The 22,590-nt window shown below is 42.7% G+C and overlaps 1 protein-coding gene across 4 annotated transcripts in view; it reads right to left on the bottom strand.

The window, feature by feature from the left end:
• Positions 1-22,590, bottom strand: part of TAMM41 (TAM41 mitochondrial translocator assembly and maintenance homolog) — a 141,959-nt gene that overhangs the window by 32,085 nt on the left and 87,284 nt on the right. For 2 of the 4 annotated variants that reach the window (XM_081177108.1, XM_081177107.1), the window contains 2 exons: positions 2,665-2,844; positions 1,352-1,444 (listed from right to left, as the gene is read on the bottom strand). The exons of 1 other annotated variant lie outside the window; for it this stretch is intronic. In XM_081177108.1, coding sequence (XP_081033234.1) covers positions 1,352-1,444; positions 2,665-2,838 — 267 coding nt within the window. In that variant the 5' untranslated portion in view covers positions 2,839-2,844. Of the gene's footprint in view, positions 1-1,351; positions 1,445-2,664; positions 2,845-4,424; positions 4,643-22,590 lie in introns of those variants that run through there. One more of the 4 variants, XM_081177106.1, reaches the window with a different exon arrangement.

Raw genomic sequence — 22,590 nt, 5'->3', positions numbered from 1 at the left:
ATGGAGGAACTGAGAGCCAAGTGATAGCAGCACTCCCGTTGGATACCAATGTACCTGTTGCAGGGTAACTCACATGTGCTTCCAATGGCTTGGCAAAGGACAGTACAATCTGGTTCCAAAACTCTGAAGTTACTTGTCAAACATACATTAGTTCCGCACACACATATTAAACCATAATTCAAATCAAGCTATGGTTTGATGCAAATAAGCAGTGTGGTGGCGCATGCAGCTCAAGTGTTCCCAAGGCACTTCTCTTCCACTGCTACTACACCACAGATACAACAAGCCAAAGTCCAGCTTGCTGTGCTATCCAAACCCAAGTTTACTGTGCGCTTCCTCCCAAGGTTTGCTCTTGCCTGTCACTCATGGTGGTAGACTCAGTTGCACACCAAGAGGAGAGCCATGGGAACTTTTGACCAGCAGTCACCACCGCACTGCTCATTCACATCGAACTATGGTTTAATGCTACATTCAAACCAGGCCACTACATGATGCATGGTTTTGTTTTTAAAAGGTATAATTCATTAAAAGGTAAAGGTAAAGGACCCTTGACAGTTAAGTCCAGTCACAGACGACTCTGGGGTTGTGGAGCTCATCTTGCTTTACAGGCAAAGGGAGCCGGCGTTTGTCCACATACAGTTTTTCTGGGTCATGTGGCCAGCATGACTGAGCCACTTCTGGCGAAACAAGAGAAGCACATGGAAACGCCATTTACCTTCCCGCTGGAGCAGTACCTATTTATCTACTTGAATTTTTGGTGTGCTTTCGAACTGCTAGGTTGGCAGGAACTGGGACCAAGCAACGGGAGCTCACCCCGTCACGGGGATTCGAACTACCAACCTTCTGATCGGCATGTCCAAGAGGCTCAGTGGTTTAGACTCTTATTTTAAAGAAAAAGTAGCGGTGAGCTCCCCAATTAGGAATGTGTTCCTGTGTTGGCCCCTGTGGTAGCTCCCTGCTGAAAATTCACCTACCCAGCACTGCTATTTGCCTTCAAACGTGCTGTTCACTGAAATTAAACAGCACCTTGAGCAAACTGCCACATAGAGGAAGGAATTTGTGGAGGACCAATTCAGACTGTAGTCCCACAGCTGCTTTTTCTCCAAAACAGAAGTGGCCATTTGAACACTAACATGAGCAACTGAACACTAACATGTAGTTCAACCCTCAGATAGAACACAATAACAACTTTATCAACATTTCATTTTACTTATGCCACAAATTTACATTCCAAACACCACAGTAAGAGTACAGCCTATGGCCACTTATCCCTCCACCATGTTTTTGAAATAGTTTTCCTGTGGTTATGGTTTATGGTAATTTTAAATGAGAAAACGAGTCTTAGCAGTACCGGCTTTTGCAGTCGTCCAGCTACATAGAGTGTCTTCCAGCGAAGCAAATCTTCAATCAGAACATCAGTACTAATAACACCATATTTTATAACCTGGAACATGCAAAAATGAGAGCTGGGTCACATTAAGTGTAAATAAAAGACAAATATACATCTGCCAAAAGCAAAATAGGTTTGCACAAAGGCGGAATCTTTTGAAAATTCTTTTGGGGAAATTATTCTCTTTTTTATATAAAATATTTATTAAAGTTTCACAAATTATATAAACAAACACAACAATACAAACAAACACACATACGAGAAAAAACAAGTATAATTTCAAATCCTTATTTTCTTAAAGCTTACTTCCCCGACCTCCTCATACCTTCCCTTCCTGCATTCCAATTTCAAATATTCAGTTCAGCAGATCCTCACCCTTAATTTTATGTAATTATTGACCTTTCTTTTCTTTTAACTTAATCTTTACAGCTGTAATCCACTTAATTTCTAAAATCGCATCATTCTAACACTCATTAATTTTACAATGTTTCTTAAGATAGTTCTTAAATTTCTTCCAATCTTCTTCCGCCGTCTCTTTTCCCTGGTCTCGGATTCTGCCGGTCATTTCTGCCAGTCCCATATAGTCCATCACCTTCATCTGCCATTCTTCCAAGGTGGGTAGATCTTGTGTCTTCCAATACTTTGCAATGAGTATTCTTGCTGCTGTTGTAGCATACATAAAGAATGTTCTGTCTTTCTTTGGCACCAATTGGCCGACCATGCCCAGGAGAAAGGCCTCTGGTTTCTTAAGGAAGGTATATTTAAATACCTTTTTCATTTCGGGAAATTATTCTCAACGCACGAGAGAGGTAGGTTTTTTTTTTTTGTCTCTTTTGCTAAGAACCATCCTAAGAAGCAGCAGAGGGGCACACACTGTGAAGTCTTTTTCATCAGAAACTTTCCATGGGAAAATCACTTATCTCCCCTGTTTTCCCCATAAGCCTTTCTGCAGAGTCTCTTATCTAATCTTCAAGGCGCCTCTTGATATTTAAACAGTTACCTCACTTGGAGTCCCAAAACTAACCTAGTTTTGAACCTATCTTTCATGATGGAAAGAGTCATAAAAGTTGTTTTATTTTAACAAAATCTAAAACAAAGATTAACCACAATTTAAATCAATTAATCCCGTTTTCATAGAACATATTGCCTTTCAAAAGAATTTTCATCTCAGTAATAAAGCTCTCACAGAGCAAAAGCCTGAATGAGTCAATAACTAAACTTGTACACTGGGGACAAACCCAGATAACAGCAAAGATGCCACCTATATTACTTACCCTGCCATTACAGGGCACTAGTGTATTGTAGTAAATCCCTGCTCCATAGTTCTGGACGTTACTGATTGGCTTGGGCCCAAAATATTTTAGAAAGGAATAATGATTACGATTCTTTAACAGGTTCATCATATGCCATGTCACAGAATCATCAACAGCAAACACAAAGTCCAGCATATTGTTCTGTAAAATAAAAAAGACGACAGAATGCATAGGTTATTTTGCTTACAATCACAAGACACTCCTGAACCATGTTAAACACCAGAAGGCTACATAAAGATCTGAAACAAAAAAACAATAACGAAGAAACACATAAGAAAATACACACACACACCTGCAAGCAAAAGCTCACAAAGCATGTTTGTCCATTCCATATTGCATCCAGATTAAATTAGGTCCCATTCAAATCCAGACTAAGGTTTCCATTAAAATCAGTGCGAAGAGTTAGACATTAATTTAGTCCCCACTTTAATTCAATGGGATTTAAGTGCAGGCTTTGGATTGGACACAGGCTAACAATAGAGTACAGTGGTACCTCAGGTTAAGAACTTAATTCGTTCTGGAGGTCTGTTCTTAACCTGAAACTGTTCTTAACCTGAGGTACTACTTTAGCTAATTGGGCCTCCCGCTGCCACTGTGCTGCCGTTGCACAATTTCTGTTCTCAACCTGAAGCAAAGTTCTTAACCCGAGGTACTATTTCTGGGTTAGCAGAGTCTGTAACCTGAAGCATCTGTAACCCGAGGTACCACTGTACATGATGCATCAGCATCTGATGGCACTTAATAAAATTCAAGCCTCAGTAGTGTTTTGATACTTAAAGGAAAAATTGAATCTGATACTATGCCCAAAACGTTCACTTACAACAGTGATTTTCAACCAGTGTGGCGTGGCACCCTGGGGTGCCTTGAATGATGGTCAGGGGTGCCACGGGCAACACTGGCCCCTGCCCCTCTCTCTTTCTCTCCCTCCTCTGATGCCCTCTTGCATCCTCTCCCACAAGGGGAGGATTCCCAAGGAGAGGAGAGGAGGCTGACACTTACAAGGGAGGGTGTTCAAAAAAGGGTGAGAGGCTGCCAGCTCTGCAGGCAAGGGGTGACCTAACTGGGCTCCTGAGCCCCACAGGGGTGTTGCAGAAAGAATGCAGTTGGTCAAGGGAGCCGTGGACTCAAAAAGGTTGAAAACCTCTGATTTAGAACAATTCCACTGATAACCCAATCAATACAACACCACAGGCCACTATTAACTCATTATTCACTATGGCTGTATTAGCCATCTAAGAAACAAATGGTTAAAAACAGTTGAAGCTAAGAGGGATAGGATTGCAACCTTAGAATGAGCCTTAAACTTAAAGGCTGCCAAACTCTAACCTCAATTAAGAGACTGTGGCTGCACAGTTTATTGGAAGCAAATCCCATTATAGACAGTGAGAGCTATTTTCAAATAAACATGCATTGATAGAAGCTGCTAGGTGCTGGTTTTACCTGCAATTAAAGATTGTGTTGCATGGATGGTGCTATGAAGCATATGGTGAAAAAACGAGGGGAACTCTATTATGTTTTCCTGGGCTCATGAGGGTAGAATCGGGGAAGGGTGGGTAATTCTTAAAACACACACACATCCCACCACCTTGCTCAGGAAGGCTGCAGAAAGAACAACTTCAAAAACGGCCGCCGCCGCTTGATCGCTCGCAGGTTTTACAGCTAAATAATAGGCATAGGACTCGCCCCTTCCCGTCCTAGGAGTCTATTCCAGCCCCACTTACCCCCGTTTCCGCGGCAGAGGCACCCGCTTGCTGAAAGACCCCGGACCCATAAGCAAAAGCTAGGCTGAGCTCTTGAGGGAAATGAGCCAGGATCCTGCGGAATTTCACCGCCGAGCTCTGCAAAGCCATGCGGCCAAAGTAAACAACGTGCGCCTTAAGCGCGCGCGGAGTCTTCTCAGGGCAGACTCAGCAGCTGAGGGCGCCGGGCGGAAGCATCACGTCGCCCAACGTCCACGCCAGTAGCTGAGGAAATAGAGGGTTTGAACCAAGAGGAAACCAAGTAGGCGTTCTGAAACCACAGCGCCCTCTCTGGTAGAGAGCTGCCTCGGGAGGCACCGCTTTCTGGCGCGCAATCCAGTTTACGCAGAAAATACCCTGGGGCCTGAGACCAGATAAACAGGGATAGGAGTGCAGCCTGGCAGGAACCAAATTATATAGGCAGGCAGCAGTGCGAGCAGAACTTTTCTCAAGGTTCTTTCTGGAGCAGAGTTACTGTTTTGGGGACTAAAGAAACCTGATCAAGTTTTTTATCTGTTTTTTATCCCCCCCCCCCTCACAGATTCAGAAGATGGGGAAAGGCTTGATCCCCTGGTTCACTTCACGCTGCCAACGCAATTGTTTAAAAAATGTGTGTGTAACCGTGCTAGGATTGCATATCCCATGAGGCAGATCCGCTAGCACAAGGACTTTCTATTGCACAAGGAAACTTTCCCTTCCTCTCCTTTCCCCACATACGCACCAAATCTGTTCCCGGGTTCTCAACCCTCTGGAGGAGACTTGGAGGGCGCAGCGGGGAGAGGTTCCATTGCACAAGTGGAAATCCCGCAGTACTATTTCATTGCATAATATTGTATAGGTAAGCAAATGTTGAGGGAACTGTAATTATTGCCTATGTACCTCCTTACTGAACAAAACAAATTTGACTGAATTGCCCAAATTATTCCTGTACCACCGTTTGATCTAGAGGGATTCTAACGACAGTTTACATAACACTCATACTGCCGAAGCATGCATACTGGATATATTGAAATTTTTAAAAGAATACACACATCATATGAGGGTGTGTGTTTGGATTTCATGCAGCCTGATCCTGTTGCTGCAATCCCAGGCATCTAGGAGCAAATGCCACTGAACATTTCTGCTTAACTTAATTGTGGTTCAAGCTGTCAGAAATCTTCTATGACCTGCCAAGCAGTAATAATATATGTAGATACAGATGGTCCTACTTGCTCTGAACTACCAAGCAATCTCATCTGATTATTCTGAATGTCAGATTGGCTATGAACCTCGGGGAACGCAGGGAGCTGATAATTACTCAACCAGCTACTGTATGCTGCTGTCGGCAAAGCGTGATACGAAAGTTATTAAAAGCGTACAGCGAAGCTTAAAGGGGTGGCTGCTCTTCTGCATTCATTTTCATCTAGAGAGCCAAAGGACCTGCAGTACCTTCTGAGGAAATTTAGTCAAATTCTTTGAGAAAGGATCCAGCAATGGCTGTCATTACGGCTGGATCAGAGGCATTAGGACACTGATTACTAGCTGCCAGCATGCAGAAGCTGGTGGGCTTGCCAGAGGTGTCTGCCTGGCACTGTAGGCTAGAGGCAGAATCCTGAAAGAAACTACAGCTGGAACACCATTATTTTTAATGCTTCCCTTGTGCATGTTTTTTTTAATTAAAAACAACAACTTCATCAGAGTAGCAAACTAGCACCATGTGGAACAGATTAATAATAATAATAAATTTTATTTATATCCCGCCCTCCCCAGCCGAAGCTGGGCTCAGGGCGGCTAACAACAATCAAAATAGTCCAACATTCTAAAACATTCATTATAAAATTAATTAAATCAAATTAAAATCAAATTAATGGCAACCAAATTAAAATCAAATTAATGGCAACCATCAAGCAAAATTTTGTGCAGATTGCCAGAGGAGGGGGTCAGGCTGTGCCCTGGCAAAAGGCCTGGTGGAACAGCTCTTATTAAGCTATAAGCTTTCTCCCCAATGCACTGGTTTTCATTTACAGGTATTTCTTCTGTGCCCAAGAGTGATGGGAGTGCCTATGATTCTACAGAAACATGCACCAAAGAGTCCAGACACGACAGCAACTTAGAGAAGATGCTCTCTCAGTGGATGCCATTCAAAACTATAAGAGACCGTCTGATTATTATATCTTTGAACAGGCAGAATGGTATGGTTGGCGGTTCTCTAGCATAGGGGTAAGCGAATGGTGTGCCCTCCAACTCCAAGCAGCATTTAGCATGGCCAATGGTCAGGGTTGATGGGAACTGTAGTCCAGCAACATCTGAAGGGTGCCATGTTGGCAACCCTTGGTCTAATGCAGCCTTTCTCAACCTGTGGGTCCCCAAATGTTGTCGAACTACAACTCCCATCACCCCTAGCTAGCAAGGCCAGAGCTCAGGGATGATGAGAGTTGTAGTCCAACAACATCTGGGGACCCACAGGTTGAGAACTGCTGGAGGACTCTAATGGATACCTGGGTCCTGAGCCTTTTGGGGTTTTAGAGATAAGCATCACGTTCCTTCATCCAAGCTGCTGCTGACAACAGCAGTGCTTTGAAGGAAAGGGTGAAGCCGTCCCTGTTGGCCCTCTTTGTTCAGATGGAGGGACAAGTGCAAACAGCTCAGAGTTTTATGCATCTCTAGGTGAGGTTTAGGCAGCCCCACATAAACCAATAATGTGTCTGGAACTCCATGATGTTGCAGAGGATTCTGGGATATATTGTTGTTTTCATTCAGTCAGTAATTTCTGGAAAAAAATATGGCCTTTCAATTTTTGGTCCATCTGGGTGAATATGAATGAGAGTTTCCAGCAAACTAGCAATGTTCCTTTAGCTGCTGGACCACCTTCCTCTTTATTCAATCAGCAGTTAACACCACTGGGCTGAATCCTTTGTGCTTTCTGTGTCTATAGCAACACATTAATTCTTTTCTTCACGACCATCTTGTTTGCTTTCATCACCCTGTAATTGTCATTATCTGCTGTTTTCATAGTTGTTACATCACACCGGCTCTTGTAATTATGTAACAGTAGGCCAAAGCCCCCACATGAGGGCTTTGCAATTATGAATATATAATTTCTGTTTTCATCTCAGATTTTTGAAGCATTTAAATGAGCAAAAAAAGCCGTTGGCTTCCCAGACCCAGAGTATTCAGTAGCTGTTTCAGGCAGATATTTAATTCCCCAGCATATCAACTCAGACTGGTAATTCATGGCCCGTAATCAGGTTGGTCAAGTTTATATTAAGAAATGAGTTTGTAGCTTTTCTACCTTTGTGTCCTGTGTTTTCATTCTGTTATTAAGGCACAGTGTGATACTAATTAATCATAAATTTAGTTGATTAAAAAAACTTCAGGGCAGCACCATGGGAATAGCCAGGATTTTTGTTGGGGGGGGGACAAGACTTGGCTGAGGGGCAGGACTTTTGTTAGAGGGAGCAGAACCAATGTGATCGGTCAGTTAAGTATCTGTTCTTTTACTTGATGGGAGGTGGTGGTGGCAGCTGCCCCCCCCCCCGGCTATGCCCATGGGCAGCACCCAGGTTCTACTTGGAAATCTGAAGCAAAGTGTATTAGGCAAAACATAACACAGGATGCAACAGGGAGGGCTGCATAGCATGTAGTTTAAACAACGTAATGCAGAGTTCTATATTAATCTCTTACACTTCTACCTCAATATGAAGCATATCTGACTAAATGTAAATCTCAAAACTGGCAAGAATGCTTTCTTGATATAATACCCATTTCCCACTCCTTAGCATAGAGAACAAAAATGGTGTGTGTGTGTGTGTGTAATAACAGAGTTTTATCCTTGGGCTAAATCCACAGAGGTCGGGACTACAGTATTACAATAATAAATACTGTATGCTATATGCATCCAGCTGCAATTACAAACAACTACCACTTGATGTCCTCTTTTCTCAAAACTATCATAAATTTTTCAAAACCCTACTGTTGCTTTTAAGGTTATTTGTGATTCCATTGAAAACACCCTTTTTGTGCTGGATTGGTGTTGCTAGTTTTTGTTGTCATGATAACATATATGCACTGTATTGTATATACACCATTTAGACTACATTAGTCCCACTTTACAGCCAATGAATACTGAGGCTAGAAATACATGGCCAGCCCAAGATCAGTCAGTAAATCTACGGTACTAGAATAACAGCTGAGTAATAAAATAATTTCTCAGAGTACAGCTAGCCTGCAACTTACACACAATTGACTCGTGCTCATTCAGCTTTGAGTGCTTGGCAAAAGTATATACATAAATATATAAAGGGGGCAGAAAATGAGCAGGCAACCAGGCAAAAAAGACTTTGGTAATCCTACCCACCACTGCACCCAATGGGTTCTGACTATATGCGATTTTGGGTTTAGGCATGAACCCTGAAATATTACCCCTATGTAATTTGAGGGCTTACTGTATATGCTTTCCCTCTCACCACTGAACAAGTAATATTTCCATAGCTGTCAATTTACAGATTTGAAAATAAGGGACCAGCAGCCTTGAAAATAAGGGACCAGCAGCCAAAATAAGGGACCTGCAGCCTCACCTGTTCCAGGCACTCCAGTCTTCCTGTCCTGCAGTCTGGTCAAACTCATGCTGGTAGCTTCGAGAACACTGTCCAACCAACTTTGTAACCAGAGGTTCAACTGAATAGAATCTGAATCACATGCACCACAAGGCCTATGCAGCCTCAACTTAAGATGGCTCCCCAGCCTCGCTTTGCACTGCAAAGTTTGCAGCAGCACGTGCAACAAAATGCCGTCCAGCATTCAAAAACATCCTCAGCTTGCATTAACTAACCCACACACAAGGCATGCAAGCTCCACCCCCCAGTCATTCTTAGACTTCTTATTGGGTGAGCAACACAGCCAAGCAACACAGTTGGAGCCTCCCTCCTCCCTGGCCGGCAGGGAGGGAGGGAGAGGAGCTGCTTCCTTTGAAATTTAAGGGACATCATTTAAGGGACATCCATCAATAAGGGACAGCAGCGGGACATGGCGCTGGAATAAGGAACTGTCCCTTCAAATAAGGGACACTTGACAGCTATGTATTTCCTTTCTTTTCCATCTCCTGCTTCCCCAGACACATAGGTTTCAGTAGCAGTTTGACTATGAACAGCTTCTCCTTCTCCCTCCCCATATTTTAATGGCATAGTAAGGCCATTCATAGGAGAGGCTCTGTTACAAAAGACACATTTTCATAATCACAGGTGGGCTCACAATCCTTCTCCACCAAAGAAACCCCCCATTCCTCGTCTTGTTCTACTTCCAGCACCCCAATGCATGATCTACGTATTCACATTTAAGGCTCCAGCACAGTGGAAGAAAGCACTTTTCATTTTGTAGCCTTCATGCTAATGCTTTCTCAAGAAATTGCTGTGGTGGGAAAAGCTGGGGGAGGAAGCAATTATCTTGCCCAAATTCCTCCTGCCCTCCAGGGGGCTGTGAGAAACAGAGAGAGATAGTTGTACAAAAAGCATCTAACAGCACAAACTTTTACACATATACTTAGAAGTAAATAAACGAGGCCAGATGGCACCATCTGCTTTCATGCACTTTTTAGGCCTAGGACCTGCTGGACTGGTTACAGGCGGGTTACAGATTTAATGAGAAGAGGATAAAATGTAGGTCAGCGTGACTTTAATGGGGCTTCCTCCCAAGTAAGTGAGCCCAGGAGTGGAACTTACTAACAAAGAGAAGACCTTTCAGAGGAGCATGATCATCAGCAAATGCTTCCTCTTCAATTGCTCCAAAATGCAGCAGACAGAATTGCTGGATGGGGTTCATTTCAGAGCACATATAACCCCTGTTTTGCCATTTCGTTTCCAGGCCCATTCAAGGTGATCATATTAGTGTTTAAAGCCCTAAATGATTCAAAGCCCAAATACCCGAAAGAGTGTCTGATTCCCTACAGACCCTTTTGGGTGCTAAGATCTGCAGAGGATGCCCTCTTCTTGCCCTCAGAAGCTCAGGGTAGCAGCCCAGGAGGGGTTTTGTGGCCTCCCCTAAGTTGTGGAAGTCCTCACAGGCATGGGTCTGGTACTTTCATTATACAGCTTTCAGCGAGCTGAAATGTGTATTTTTAGGACCCACCATTTATTTATTTTTGTAATTTTAAGCTTTAATCTGTTTTTAATATGGAAGCTGGCCACTGGTAGTATTTATTTACAACCCGCCCCTACTTGTTCTGTCCTGTCCCCGTTCTGCCCTCTTCCAGGTCCAAAATGACCAACGCGTTGGACACACGTCAATTGAATGCGTGCAAAATGGTCACCGCTTGTATAATATCTAAACATTCCTATATTGATTTCTATATTATTCTTCAGTAGAAATTCATTGAGTGATTTACATAATAGGCTATTGATGTAATTAGAAATGGTCCTTGTCCTAAAGAGCCATTTTTAAAATATATATATATATATAAATAAATTGGCTAGTTCAGTAGGCCTTTACCTAAGAGGAAGCACCATTAATCCAATGTGGTTTACTTCTGAGTAGACTGGGCTTTGGCTTGCACAGCAAGAAACTGTTTTAAGAATGTGACATATGGTGTATGCTGGAACAGTAAAGCTGTTTAGAATGTATGACCTTCAGGTGTCTTTGCAGCCGGTATGGTGATTCCTTGTTTGCAATATAGTTGATTTTGCTAACCTGCAGATTCCATTTAATTAGCCTTTAAATTTGAAACACTTCTGCAGAAAGACTGTTCTTTACCTGCGTTTGGCAACTGCTTTTATTTCTTAGAGAAGCATTGCCTGAAGCCTTACTACTTTTATTAAAGCAGGAGTCTGAGAATTAATGTGTGCTGAGCAAATGGAGCTGTACTGTTGCTTGGTCTGGGAAGAATAACCCTTGTACTTTGAATGGTTGAGCACATTTTGATGTGTCTCCAAATGACCATAGCAAAGGTATGACCACCTCAGTCGATCTATTATGCCTTGCTCTCAGACTTCATAGGGGCTGCTCAATGAGTGGGGAGAGTGAATGTCCCTTCACCTTGTCACCTATGCAAACACTGTTCCTAGGGCTGTATACTATGATTTACAGTTAGTAGTGGAAGTCAGTTAGCCAAACACAAAATCCTTCAGGAAATCTGAACCCTGTCAAAATAAAGCATCTGTTCTAGTGTGTAGAAACATCAGAAGGGCTATAATTTAAACTGGATGTTCATTTTAGGTGATGGCTGCTTCATTTATGGATTCTTTGGGTTATAAAGATCTATTGTGACTGAAATATTTTAGTGTGAACCTTAAAAAGAAAGAATAAGATCAGAAATTATCAGTGGCTCTCCTAGTCACAGAGAGAGCAGGAAATAAGGGCACATTTCCCTGCCACAACCCAGTGGCAGATGTCTTATTCGGATGACATATTTACAGTGAGCTCTTTTTTCTTGATTGGCTCACTACTGTGCATAATTCCTATTAAATGTCCTCAGGCTGCCACTTGCTTTGGCCTAAACAACAACACAATAGCCTGTAGCAAATCTATGACCTCGATGCCGTCTCCCAGCTGTCTTGCCTTGATTCATGGGTGTACTTGTAGACATTTCTGGATAGCTTTTTGTGCAAAACCACTAGTTTACGGTACATTTAAAAGCTTTTTACACTCACAGCTGGACCAAGATAGTTTGTTCCTTGGGGTGAAGAGTGGTTTGCCACACACACACCCTTTCCACATACCTAGAGTGACAATTTATATCTTATTTCAGTATTGGCAAACAACTGGGGGGCTACTGTGACTGCCCCATCCTCCACCATTTGCCACCTGAGACAGTTACCTCACTCTGCCTAATGTGGCTGGGGAAACCTAGCTAGATGGGTGGAGTATAAATAACAACAACAACAACAACACAATCCTATCACTTTAGTTTTGCAGTTTCTTTTAATGCACAGACTAATATTGAAAATCCACTATCCAACAAGGTTTGCCAATCTTTGGGTGTTATTAGATTTGGATGTTATTGCTTTCATGATCCCACAAAACAAAAGCTAGGGTTAATTACTATATACCCTTTACTGAATCAATGTATCTGTTGGAAAGTAAAAGAAAATGAATTTTCAAGTTCTACATTGTTTTGTTTCTGCTTTAGGCAAAGGGGGAGGTCTGGAGTATGTGTGCACAGACCCTGAAAATAACCATGCTTTGTAAATCTGGAACATGACAAAAGAGTACATGTCTAACATTTTAATGAAAAGAAGCCTAGGAGACTTTGCTCCTAATTATTTTTTCTTTTACCCCGAATCAAACTGTCTCGCCGATAGAAGATTTTGTTTTGTCTCACAACACTTGTTGAGCTATTAATCCATTGAAATTTTGACTATAAGTACATGCTATGCTTTTTGTATCTCATTTTAATGAAGCAGAGCTGTGGAAACTCATTGCGTTACTAACTCTATACTAATCTGAGAAACGCACTCCAAGTTGTTGTGGAGTTGCTGCTTTAAATCATTTATCAAATCAGGAGCAAACATAATACATACCTTATTTAAGAGCCTGGTGCTCCGAATTTCCAAATCACTGTTGTGCATAGCTAAACCAGAAAGTAACACAGAAGGAGGAGCACAATATAAAGTCCATCATTGCAAAGTGAGGGGGAAAGGAAAAATACATTTGTGGAATATTTTGCAATTCTGCACTTCAGACCAATGTACTTAAGCAAACTACAGAAAGTCATGGGGCATAACAACCCAATTTATAGCTTGGCTACAGCAGTAATGCATCTCCTTCCTCGATTTCTCTTGCAAGGTAGTTGCAGATTGATTACATTTTTTATAATGTCATGGCTCCAGAAAAAAAATATGTTTAAAGAAGAACCATTTAAAATGGTAAGTAAAAATTATTCTGATGCCACATAACTCATCAGATGGATGTGATTGCGGTCTTTGACCTATTTATCTCTATGACTCACCTAAGTCAGCTCATTCCTCTCCCTATACTTGCTGCCTTTGGTATCATCTGTGATCAAGACTGGACACAAAGTTTGATTCTTTTGCATTTCTAACTGATACTATCTGACAGGCCACATAGCTGATAGTTAACATTGGTCTTACCGATTCCAGTTACCTTTCTCTCTACTGATAGTAATGTGTGTTTTTTTTTTTTTTTAAAAAATGAGAGTGAACATACAATCCTTACTTCAAGGTGTGCAAAAAATGGTTGTCTCTTGGTCACTTTTTAAGAATTGTGACTAGGAGGAGATTTGTTATATATTATTAGACAATTGAAAGTTAATTATATGTAATATGGCAACTCATGTGCCCAACATACAGCCCAGAAAACCAGACAAAACCTTTCCACGATAAAATATGGCACCATGCTCTGGAAACCTTATTTCAGGACGTTTTCTCAGTTTTTGGGGGTTTTGTTGTAAATTAAGCATTGCCTTTATCTTCCCTTAACTTCTTACTCCCACTGCTTCTTCACAGATTAATTTCCCTTTGTCTCTCTCTCTCCAGTGCTTATATTTTTTGTTATTGTTGTTCCCCATGAAAAGCTCCCTATTCTTTGTTAAGCAGCTTATCTACGCCTGCTTCAAATTGATTCTCTCTGCACAAAATGGTAAAATCCTGCCCATTCACTTCTGTCCCGTCCCTAAAATTCTAGTTCATGCTCTGCCTTTCTCCCTCCATAACCTCTATAATGTTATCCTCTCTGACCTTGCTTTGCTCAGCCTACTCACCTTTATCCAAAATTCCACTATGAAAATCATTAACCTGCTTCATAATTCAGTTCCCAAAACTGGCTCACCATCTCATTGATGTCCAGCACAAGCTCACTATTATAATTTTTAAAGCTGCCCACAGCCTTTTCTACCCAGCCTTCTGGTTTCCTGTTAAAGATCCTTATCTGAAATTTTACTGGAATTGTAACTCCATGAGGGGTTAAACTACAGTTCAAGGATGAACCCATGTGATCAAGAGATCTCAGGCATATGGAGATGTGATCTTTTGACCTCATGGATTTAGGATGCTGGAAGGCAGTTGTAGTTTCTGCAATTGCATGCTTTCAATGTTTATGTGGCTCACAGGCTGCAATTCTGTACCAAGTTTCTTGGGAGTAATGCCACCAAATGCTATGTGATTTACATTTGAGAAGACACATAGAGAGTTGCACAGTTACAGAAAATGATATGTACAGTCACTATAACTTTGGCAAGACAAAAATATATTTAGGTCTTGATGGGAATTTTGTTTTTTTGTGGTGTTTTTTTTAGGAAAGATGATAATTACATTGGCCTAAAGCTCTGAGTATTGTAGGCAATTTGCGTAATTGCACAGGCCTGCCACTCATCACTGTGGTAGGTCTATTCTGGTAGGCAGCATATTTGTTCTTTTATCACAGCATTTAGTAAATCTCTCTTTAAAAAGAAGATACAAACCAAATGTTTTCAGCAGCATATCATATAAGTTGTTATTTTGCTTTTGAGAGCCTTATTATGTAACCATCCAATGAAGACCCTAATAGTTTTTAATGTTAGGAAGCTTCAGTATTGAAGTGCATGATAAATTTATCAGCCAACCTGAGCATCTTTCAGGACTGTAATGGATAACTGTCTTTCTAGCATCTAGTTAAGAGTGAAAAATTGCAGCTGAAAACCAGCTAATGAGCTCATTTTGCATTTTTATGGCAAGCCTTCTTCTTGATTTGATACTGCACAGTGAACCTAGGTCAGGAGAATAAGAAAATGGAATTGTCTGAGACTTCTGAAGGGACAGCTTGTTGGTGGTCAATTATTAGGGCACATGGACTTCAGGCTTCCCATTCTTACTTGTTACTGCTATATATTCAAAATATTTGAATTTCTATGGAATACCATTTGTCATGCAATAGAATACAATATGTAAGAAATAAAAGCAGGAATAATAACAATATTTATAAATCACAGAGTATCTGGCACAGCACAATACAATTTCTCCAGCAGGCAGAAAAATGATGGAGTGATTCACCAAGGCCCTTGGCAATTTCTGGGCGGTAGTGGGGTGGGGAGAGGAGGCATTTGGAATCACTGCCCTAGAATAAATGTGGGCACACAACCCTCCCAACACAATGAGATATGAAAATATAACCCGAAGTGGACAGCTTGATGGCACTCCCCTGGCCTTCTGAAAGCTGAGTCACTGCTGCTTCCCAGGAAAGAAACTGAGAGGGGCTTCAGATTAGCTTCGCCAGTCCATTTTCATCACACCAACCTCCCTATTGCCTCCCCCACTCCCCATTGCCAGTAAGCAGCAGCAACTCTTAATCTCTGGGTCATGGCTTTCAGCCCCATGCTGGGCAAAAGATTCTTGCATTGCAGGGGATTTGTCAAGATGGCTCTTGTGGTCCCTTCCAACTCTACAATTCAACCAAGTGAGCACATCCCCCATCATGCCATTTGCCTCTGATCTCTATGGCCACAAAAAGCTCTATTTTGTTTTTCCACTTAACTATGATTGCCTCCCAAATGAACATGTAGTGATCTGGTAGTGCCATCTGGTGCTGCAGTGATCCTGAACTGAAGTTGTTTTTATTTGCAATATTGATTATTTGGATTAGAAGCATAATTTTCTAGCCAGTTTGAAACACTCCCCTGCGGCTCTTTATATGTACAACAGCCTCTAAACTCATTTCAAACTTTGATTTGTTTACCATTCACTGGGTTAATTGGCTGCATCTTAGGAACCAAAGGAGGAATTAAAGCTGAATCTCCTTCTATTAGACCCCTATTTTATGGAAAACTCAGATTGGGTTAGTTTCTTCCTGTTACCGCTAGGATCATATTCTGAGCTTCACATAGTTTAGGATTGGGTTACAAATTGTTCAGTAATTTAGGGCTAATTGAGTTATAGAAAATGGATGACAATTTTACAGAAAATTTAGACTATTTAAAGGAATAAGATCTAAAGAATGGTGTTAGGCAGTGTCCTGCCGGTGACCAGAGAATGCTCAGTTAATTCTATCTTGGTCTTTGAATAACAGACCTCCATGCTATATTACAAAACTGATTATGAAACTCCCTCAGTTTCAAAAGAGATCTGTTGTGCTGCTTTAATTTCATACCACTCTTGGGGACATGGACACACTGTGCTTTGGATCTAGGACAAGGAAAATAAATACGAAGATTGGAAAGCAAATTTTGTAGGGGGGGGGGGATGACATCTTAGACTACTAGGGCTGTATCCAGTGAAGTCATTCTGTTCGTGCAATGACTTCTACCTGTGCCATGAGACTTCTCCTTCTGCATTCCTTTCTCCATGTGCTCCTCTCCCACAATTTGTTCTGGGCGTTCTTCAACCCTCCAGAGCACATGGGGGGGGGTTTGCACAGGGCAAGTAGAAGTCCTTGTGCTAATGGGATGACTTTGTTGGCTACAACCCTTTGTCCCTATATTTAGAATAGCAATAAACCCACTGGAAAGTAAAGTCTGATTTGCGGCAAAAAACAGTAATGTAACGTCACAAGACCATCAGCTTGAGGACTACCTGCCGCAATGTTAACAATATTATTGTCTACCACCAGTCCAAAGATCATGATCCTAACTCAAGTCTTTCAACAACAATAATTACGTTTAAATTGAAAAGGAAGAGGCAGCAGGGCTAGAATTCCACCTGAAACAAATACCTGAAACATGCAGCTACAGGAGCACATGGGACAGCTCACTGCCTCAAATCCAAGAGCTCTGATTTAGCTGGCTTACTTATTTGAGCTGATAATGCTCAGCAGTGTTAACAGTGCATCATCTCACTTTCCTGAGATTAAGTTTGGAGTTCTTTCCCAGTTGTGTATTTGAAAAATAAGCATAGGAGTTCTAGCCTTTCAAGACATTTTGTCCATCTTTTCAGCAAAACATCCATTAATACAGGGACTCCATTACCAGACATCTGTAGAGTCAAGTCACTGGTAAGAGAGGTTCTTCTGACCTTGCTACAATTATAAACAATTTATGAAGTCACTAGAAGGTGGAGAGGCTATGTCAGTGAGAGATTTGTGTGAGCAATTACAGTACCTGTGGCTTCAGCAAGACTGACTCCTCATTCTGCTTATCTTTTTCACTCTTATTTTCATTATCTTATTTGCTTTGCCCATGATTTAAAACTCAGTTAATTCCAAATGCAGCTCAGGTTACAGGGCTAGTAGCTTCCATCATCTTGTAAAGAATGAGGAAGATAAATCCAGTAAACATGACATTGGAGTACAAATATGATTATATAACCTCACATTCCCAAATGGCGAAATAATTTCCAGTGCAGCCCTACCAACATTAACTCAGAAATAGGTTCAGTGAGTGCCTACATGTATAAAATACTATCCCAGCCTCTGAAGCACTATTGGGCTCATGTCTCACACCCACTAGACCATGGGTAGGCAAACTAAGGCCTGGGGGCCTGATCCAGCCCAATCGCCTTCTAAATCCGGCCTGCAGATGGTCTGGGAATCAGCGTGTTGGGTTGAAATAACCGACAGACGAGTAGCAAGTGTCATGTGGGAGGCATCTCTCGAACAAGTCTCGAGGAGTCCCTTTTATTGAATATTACAGCAATTGCCACGTATGTGCTCATTGCTGATTGGTTAACACAAGTACAAAGCAAAGATTACATATAGGCATTAATCACCAATAGATTAAAGGCTGGGAAAGGAAGCACAGAACTAGACAGGCATGAAAACCTCCTAATTAAATTATAACTAGTGATTGATATAGCAAAGCTTAAACAATTACATTCCGATAGATGTGGTCAACTATGCATTAAGAACAGGTCAGAGTGTAATGTTTTCATGAACTCAATATGAACTGAACATTCTGGGATGATGAAGGACTGTCTTAGTATTAGAACAGTTTGTGTAGCATCATGTGCAGAAGCAAAGCTTAGAAGCAAAGCTTCCCATCATGCCACAGTCATGTGCAGAAGCAAAGCTTACCTTCACAGCGTGTTTTTACATGAGTAGAATGTGTGCTTTTATTTAAAATGCATCTCTGGGTTATTTGTGGGTCATAGGAATTCGTTCACCCCCAAAAAAAAAATATAGTCCAGCCCCCCACAAGGTCGGAGGGACAGTGGACCAGCCCCCTGCTGAAAAAGTTTGCTCACCCCTGCACTAGACTGTCTAATAATACTACTCTCACATGAGAGGGGTCCAGTTTTATACCAGAGCCAGGGGCGCCGACTTATAAAAAATATTGGGGGGGCCCATACCGGGGTCCTGCCGCTGGTTCGCTCGGGTAGCCGGGAGAACACAGTTCGAGGTGGCGGTGTTGGGGAGAGACCCTCGCTCAGGGCGCCACTAGACTTGGCGGCCGGCGGCCTATCTGGGGGGTTTTGGAGCGTATTTCGGCGGAGCGATTGGGGAGGAGGGGGCTTGTTGCCGGATTCTTCAGCTGAGCCGGAGATCCGCTGCTGGGGGTCCCTGGGCCGAGTTGTGAGCACGGCCTGCTGAAGGGAGATCCAGCCGATTGCGCGACGGGGACGGCCGGGGCTCTCCGGCTAGGGCGCGCGGCTGGCTGGCTGGCGAGGGAGCAGGTGGGGAGGAGGCGGGGGTCCTCACTCTCTTAGGAAACGCACCCGCGCGCCCGAGGCTGAAGGGACATTCTTTCACCTCTGGTGGACTTGTCCAAAAGTGAAGACCTTCTGGGAAATGATCTATAATGAGTTAAAAAAGGTATTTAAGTATACCTTTCCCAAGAAACCAGAGGCCTTCCTCTTGGGCATTGTTGGCCAGAAAGTGTTAAAGAAGGATAGAACTTTCTTTATGTATGCAACTACAGCAGCAAGAATACTTATCGCAAAATATTGGAAGACACAAGATTTGCCCACACTGGAAGAGTGGCAGACGCAATTGATGGACTACATGGAACTGGCTGAAATGACTGGCAGAATCCGAGATTTGGGAGAAGAAACAACGGAAGAGGACTGGAAAAAATTTAAGGACTATTTACAAAAACAATATAAGTTGTATGAATGTTAAAAATTTACACGATTCGGAAACTATAGCTTCAGCAATTAGATTTGGGAAACAGGAAATTATATTTTAAGTAAGAAAAGGTCAAAATCTAAGGTAATACTATGTTTAATTTAAGATATAAGTAACTGATGAAAAGTATGTTAAATTTAGAGGTATAGTATTTGAAAAGTACAAAATAAGGTACGAAACAAGGTAATAATTTGCTGATATCTTTATTATAAAGAATGCAGGGTAAGGGAGATGCGAGGAAGTCCAGTTAGTTATATAAAAAATGTGTTGAATGGTTGGTTTTCTTTTCTTCTTTTTCTTTTTTCTTTTTCTTGTTCTTTTACTTTTTTCTTCAGTGTATGTTTCTAACTTTGTATTTGAAAACTTAATAAAATATTTATATATATATAAAAAGAGAGAAAATCCTTTCGCTTTTCTGGGGCACAGGGAAGTCTCAGAGCCGGAGGTTGGGGAAGGGACCCCCTTTGCTCTGCCCTCTTCTCCCGTCTTAGATTCGCATGGGGGTCCCCGCCCGAGCTTGCCTGGCCACCGGGCCACACAAGGGCCGCGCTCTACGCGGCACACCTTGCTAGCCGCGCAGCTGTCCTCCGCGGCTGCGGAGCGGCCCTGCGCCGGTGCCCAGCCCCTCTGGGCGCCCGCTGCGCTGCCAATGACAAGCGGGCGACGTCGCGGGCGGGGGAGGCGTCGCTTTCTTTCCCGATCCTGCATCCTCCCAGTCTTCCAGCCCTTTTTTGGGTTGGAAGCTCGTCTCGTTCGCCCTTCTCCTTTCTTCACCCTGCGCGCAATTTTCCTCCCTCGTCTCCCTCCCCATTTCTCTTTCCTTCCTGACTGACTGGCGGGCTCGGGCTCAGGGTCGGGCTCGGGCTCCGGGTCGGGGTCGGGCTCGGGCTCGGGCAGCCACAGCGTCGGCGGTGTTGGCGATCGGCGGCGCGGGGGGATGGCCCTCCCAGGGTAGCCGGCGCTGCTCAATGGGGTTGCCAAGGAGACAGGCCGGCCGCCCCCCTCCCCCGGCCCGGCGCCCCCCGCCGCGCCGGTGCCCGTTATCGAGCTGGTGCCCGCCGGGCGCCCTATAAAAGCCGCGGACGCGCCCACCGCCGCCCGAGATTATTGGGGGGGCTGAGCCCCCCCAAACGAATTTTTGAGGGGGCTCGGGCCCCCTCAAGCCCCATGGAGTCGGCGCCTATGACCAGAGCAGACTCTCACCAGCAAATATAAAACTACTTCCATCCACAATAAGAGTGCTTTGATGAACCGTGAATCTTGATACATTGATCAAACTTGTTGTCAATTCTAGTTCTGAGCCTGAGAGCAAAACTAACAGTGATGGCAACAGATCCATTTGTTTAAGCATGGAACTCCCAGTCACTTAGAAAACAGTGTGGTGGGGGACGTTTGGCTTGAGAACTTGTAAGAATAATTTCTTTTTCTTTTTTTCTTGAGCAAAGATGATTGAAGAAGTGTTCTTTTTCCGAAAGCAAAGAGATTTGTGTAGGTGGCTGTAGAAGCTTTTGTTTTGTCAGTATTTCTGCTTGGAAAAGTTTAACAAGCCTCACAATAAAATTCCATTAGATGGAGCTGAGGTCATGCGGCTGGTTTCCCCCCACCCCACCCCCACCCCTTTTTGTTGTTCTTATGGGTATCCAAGATCTTTTATTTCCTGGCAAAACTTATTTTATGCTTTGTGACAGAAAGGAACATAAGATAAACTAGCACCACAGTGACTGGCTTATGGCCTTTGCCAGGGGCTATAAATGGTTTTACTGTCAATTCATTACCACAATTAGCGTGAAAAACAAATTATCTCAAGTTTGTGCTAGTTAGGAGTAATAGGCCACTTGTGAACTCTAGATTACTAGATCTCAGCCAGAGTGGGATTATATCAGCAGCCAATGAATTCTCTTTAGCTTGCTTCAGAAATAATGAGTTCAATCATTGTTTATGAGTTTTCTCAGCAAACATTTAGAAAAAGTTGGTGTGCTTTTTGAAAGTTCTCCCCCAGGTCTTCCATCTGCTTGTAATGATTGGACTGTTGGTGTTCCCCTTCTCCACTGCTATGATGGGGGGTGGGAGGGATTAGCCGGGAGGGTTGCCCCAGGTGAAGCCTCCAGAGGGGCGCCATTGAGGCTCCCAGCATATGTGTGTGTGTGTGTGTGTGTGTGTGTGTGTGTGTGTGTGTGTGCGCACACACACACACACACACACGCAAATGTGCATGGGATGTGTGCCAAACTGGGTCTTTGACCTGGGTGAAATAAAGCCTAGTTTCACCCCTGCCTTGAATATTCAATAAGAAAATATAATCATAGACTAAGGTGGTATAGGGAAATGGTTTCTCAGCCCCAGTTCTTATAAACACGAGTCTAGATCTTTGAACTTCATTAATTTCTATACCTAGAATTCCCAGCCAGAGTAACTCAAGAGTTTCTTCATGTGACCCTTTTCCTGCAGCTGCCCATTTCCTGACAATGTTCTAGAAACTTCCTAGTAGCTTGGTATGATAGTTAGGCACTAGATGGGCACTGACAGCAAGCATAATGAACTATGAACTAAGGTAGTTTATTAAAGGAATATTTTATACATTAAGATGGGAATACTGATATTCATATTAAGATCTTAGACATGCTTGATAGCAGTTTCTAAGGTCTTGTCTTCTAAGAGGCTTATACTTCAGGCCAAATTCAATAAAACTCCACTCAAGCCAAATTCCCCCACAACCCAGTCCAGCTACTAGGTACCACCTTCCTTTGAGACCAAAGCTCCTCCTGTTGTAATTTTGGCTGCTTAGAGAGTATATAGCTGATTTTAACAATCTGTTTGTGTAACCTTCCCATGATACTTTGGGGAAAGCCATTTAAATGCATGGTGTGAATCTGCCCTTAGAGTACAAAGATGCAAATATTTCACAACAAATAGCAAAAATTAAAAGCACCATTATCACCTCATTCACTTTCCAGAGTAAGGAAAGTCCATCAGTTAGTTGCTCTATCAGTGGCAGATGGCTTCACCACTTCTGCTCCCAGATCTGCACTTCTCCCTATTTCTGTTCTACTGCACCTCTGAAATCTCAGAAGAACAAGTGATTGAGGATGAGAACAAGCTACTCCTTAATTTCCCTGGAGGAAGTTTCTCCAAGTCACTGTTGTGGCACTTTGGCAGAACAGTGAGAAGAAGCCTGGGCTACACTGTGCACATT

This window comes from Podarcis bocagei (assembly GCF_964188305.1).
Source record: "Podarcis bocagei genome assembly, chromosome: 2".
Classification (NCBI taxonomy): Eukaryota; Metazoa; Chordata; class Lepidosauria; order Squamata; family Lacertidae; genus Podarcis; species Podarcis bocagei.
This window is presented reverse-complemented; position numbering and strand designations above follow the sequence as displayed.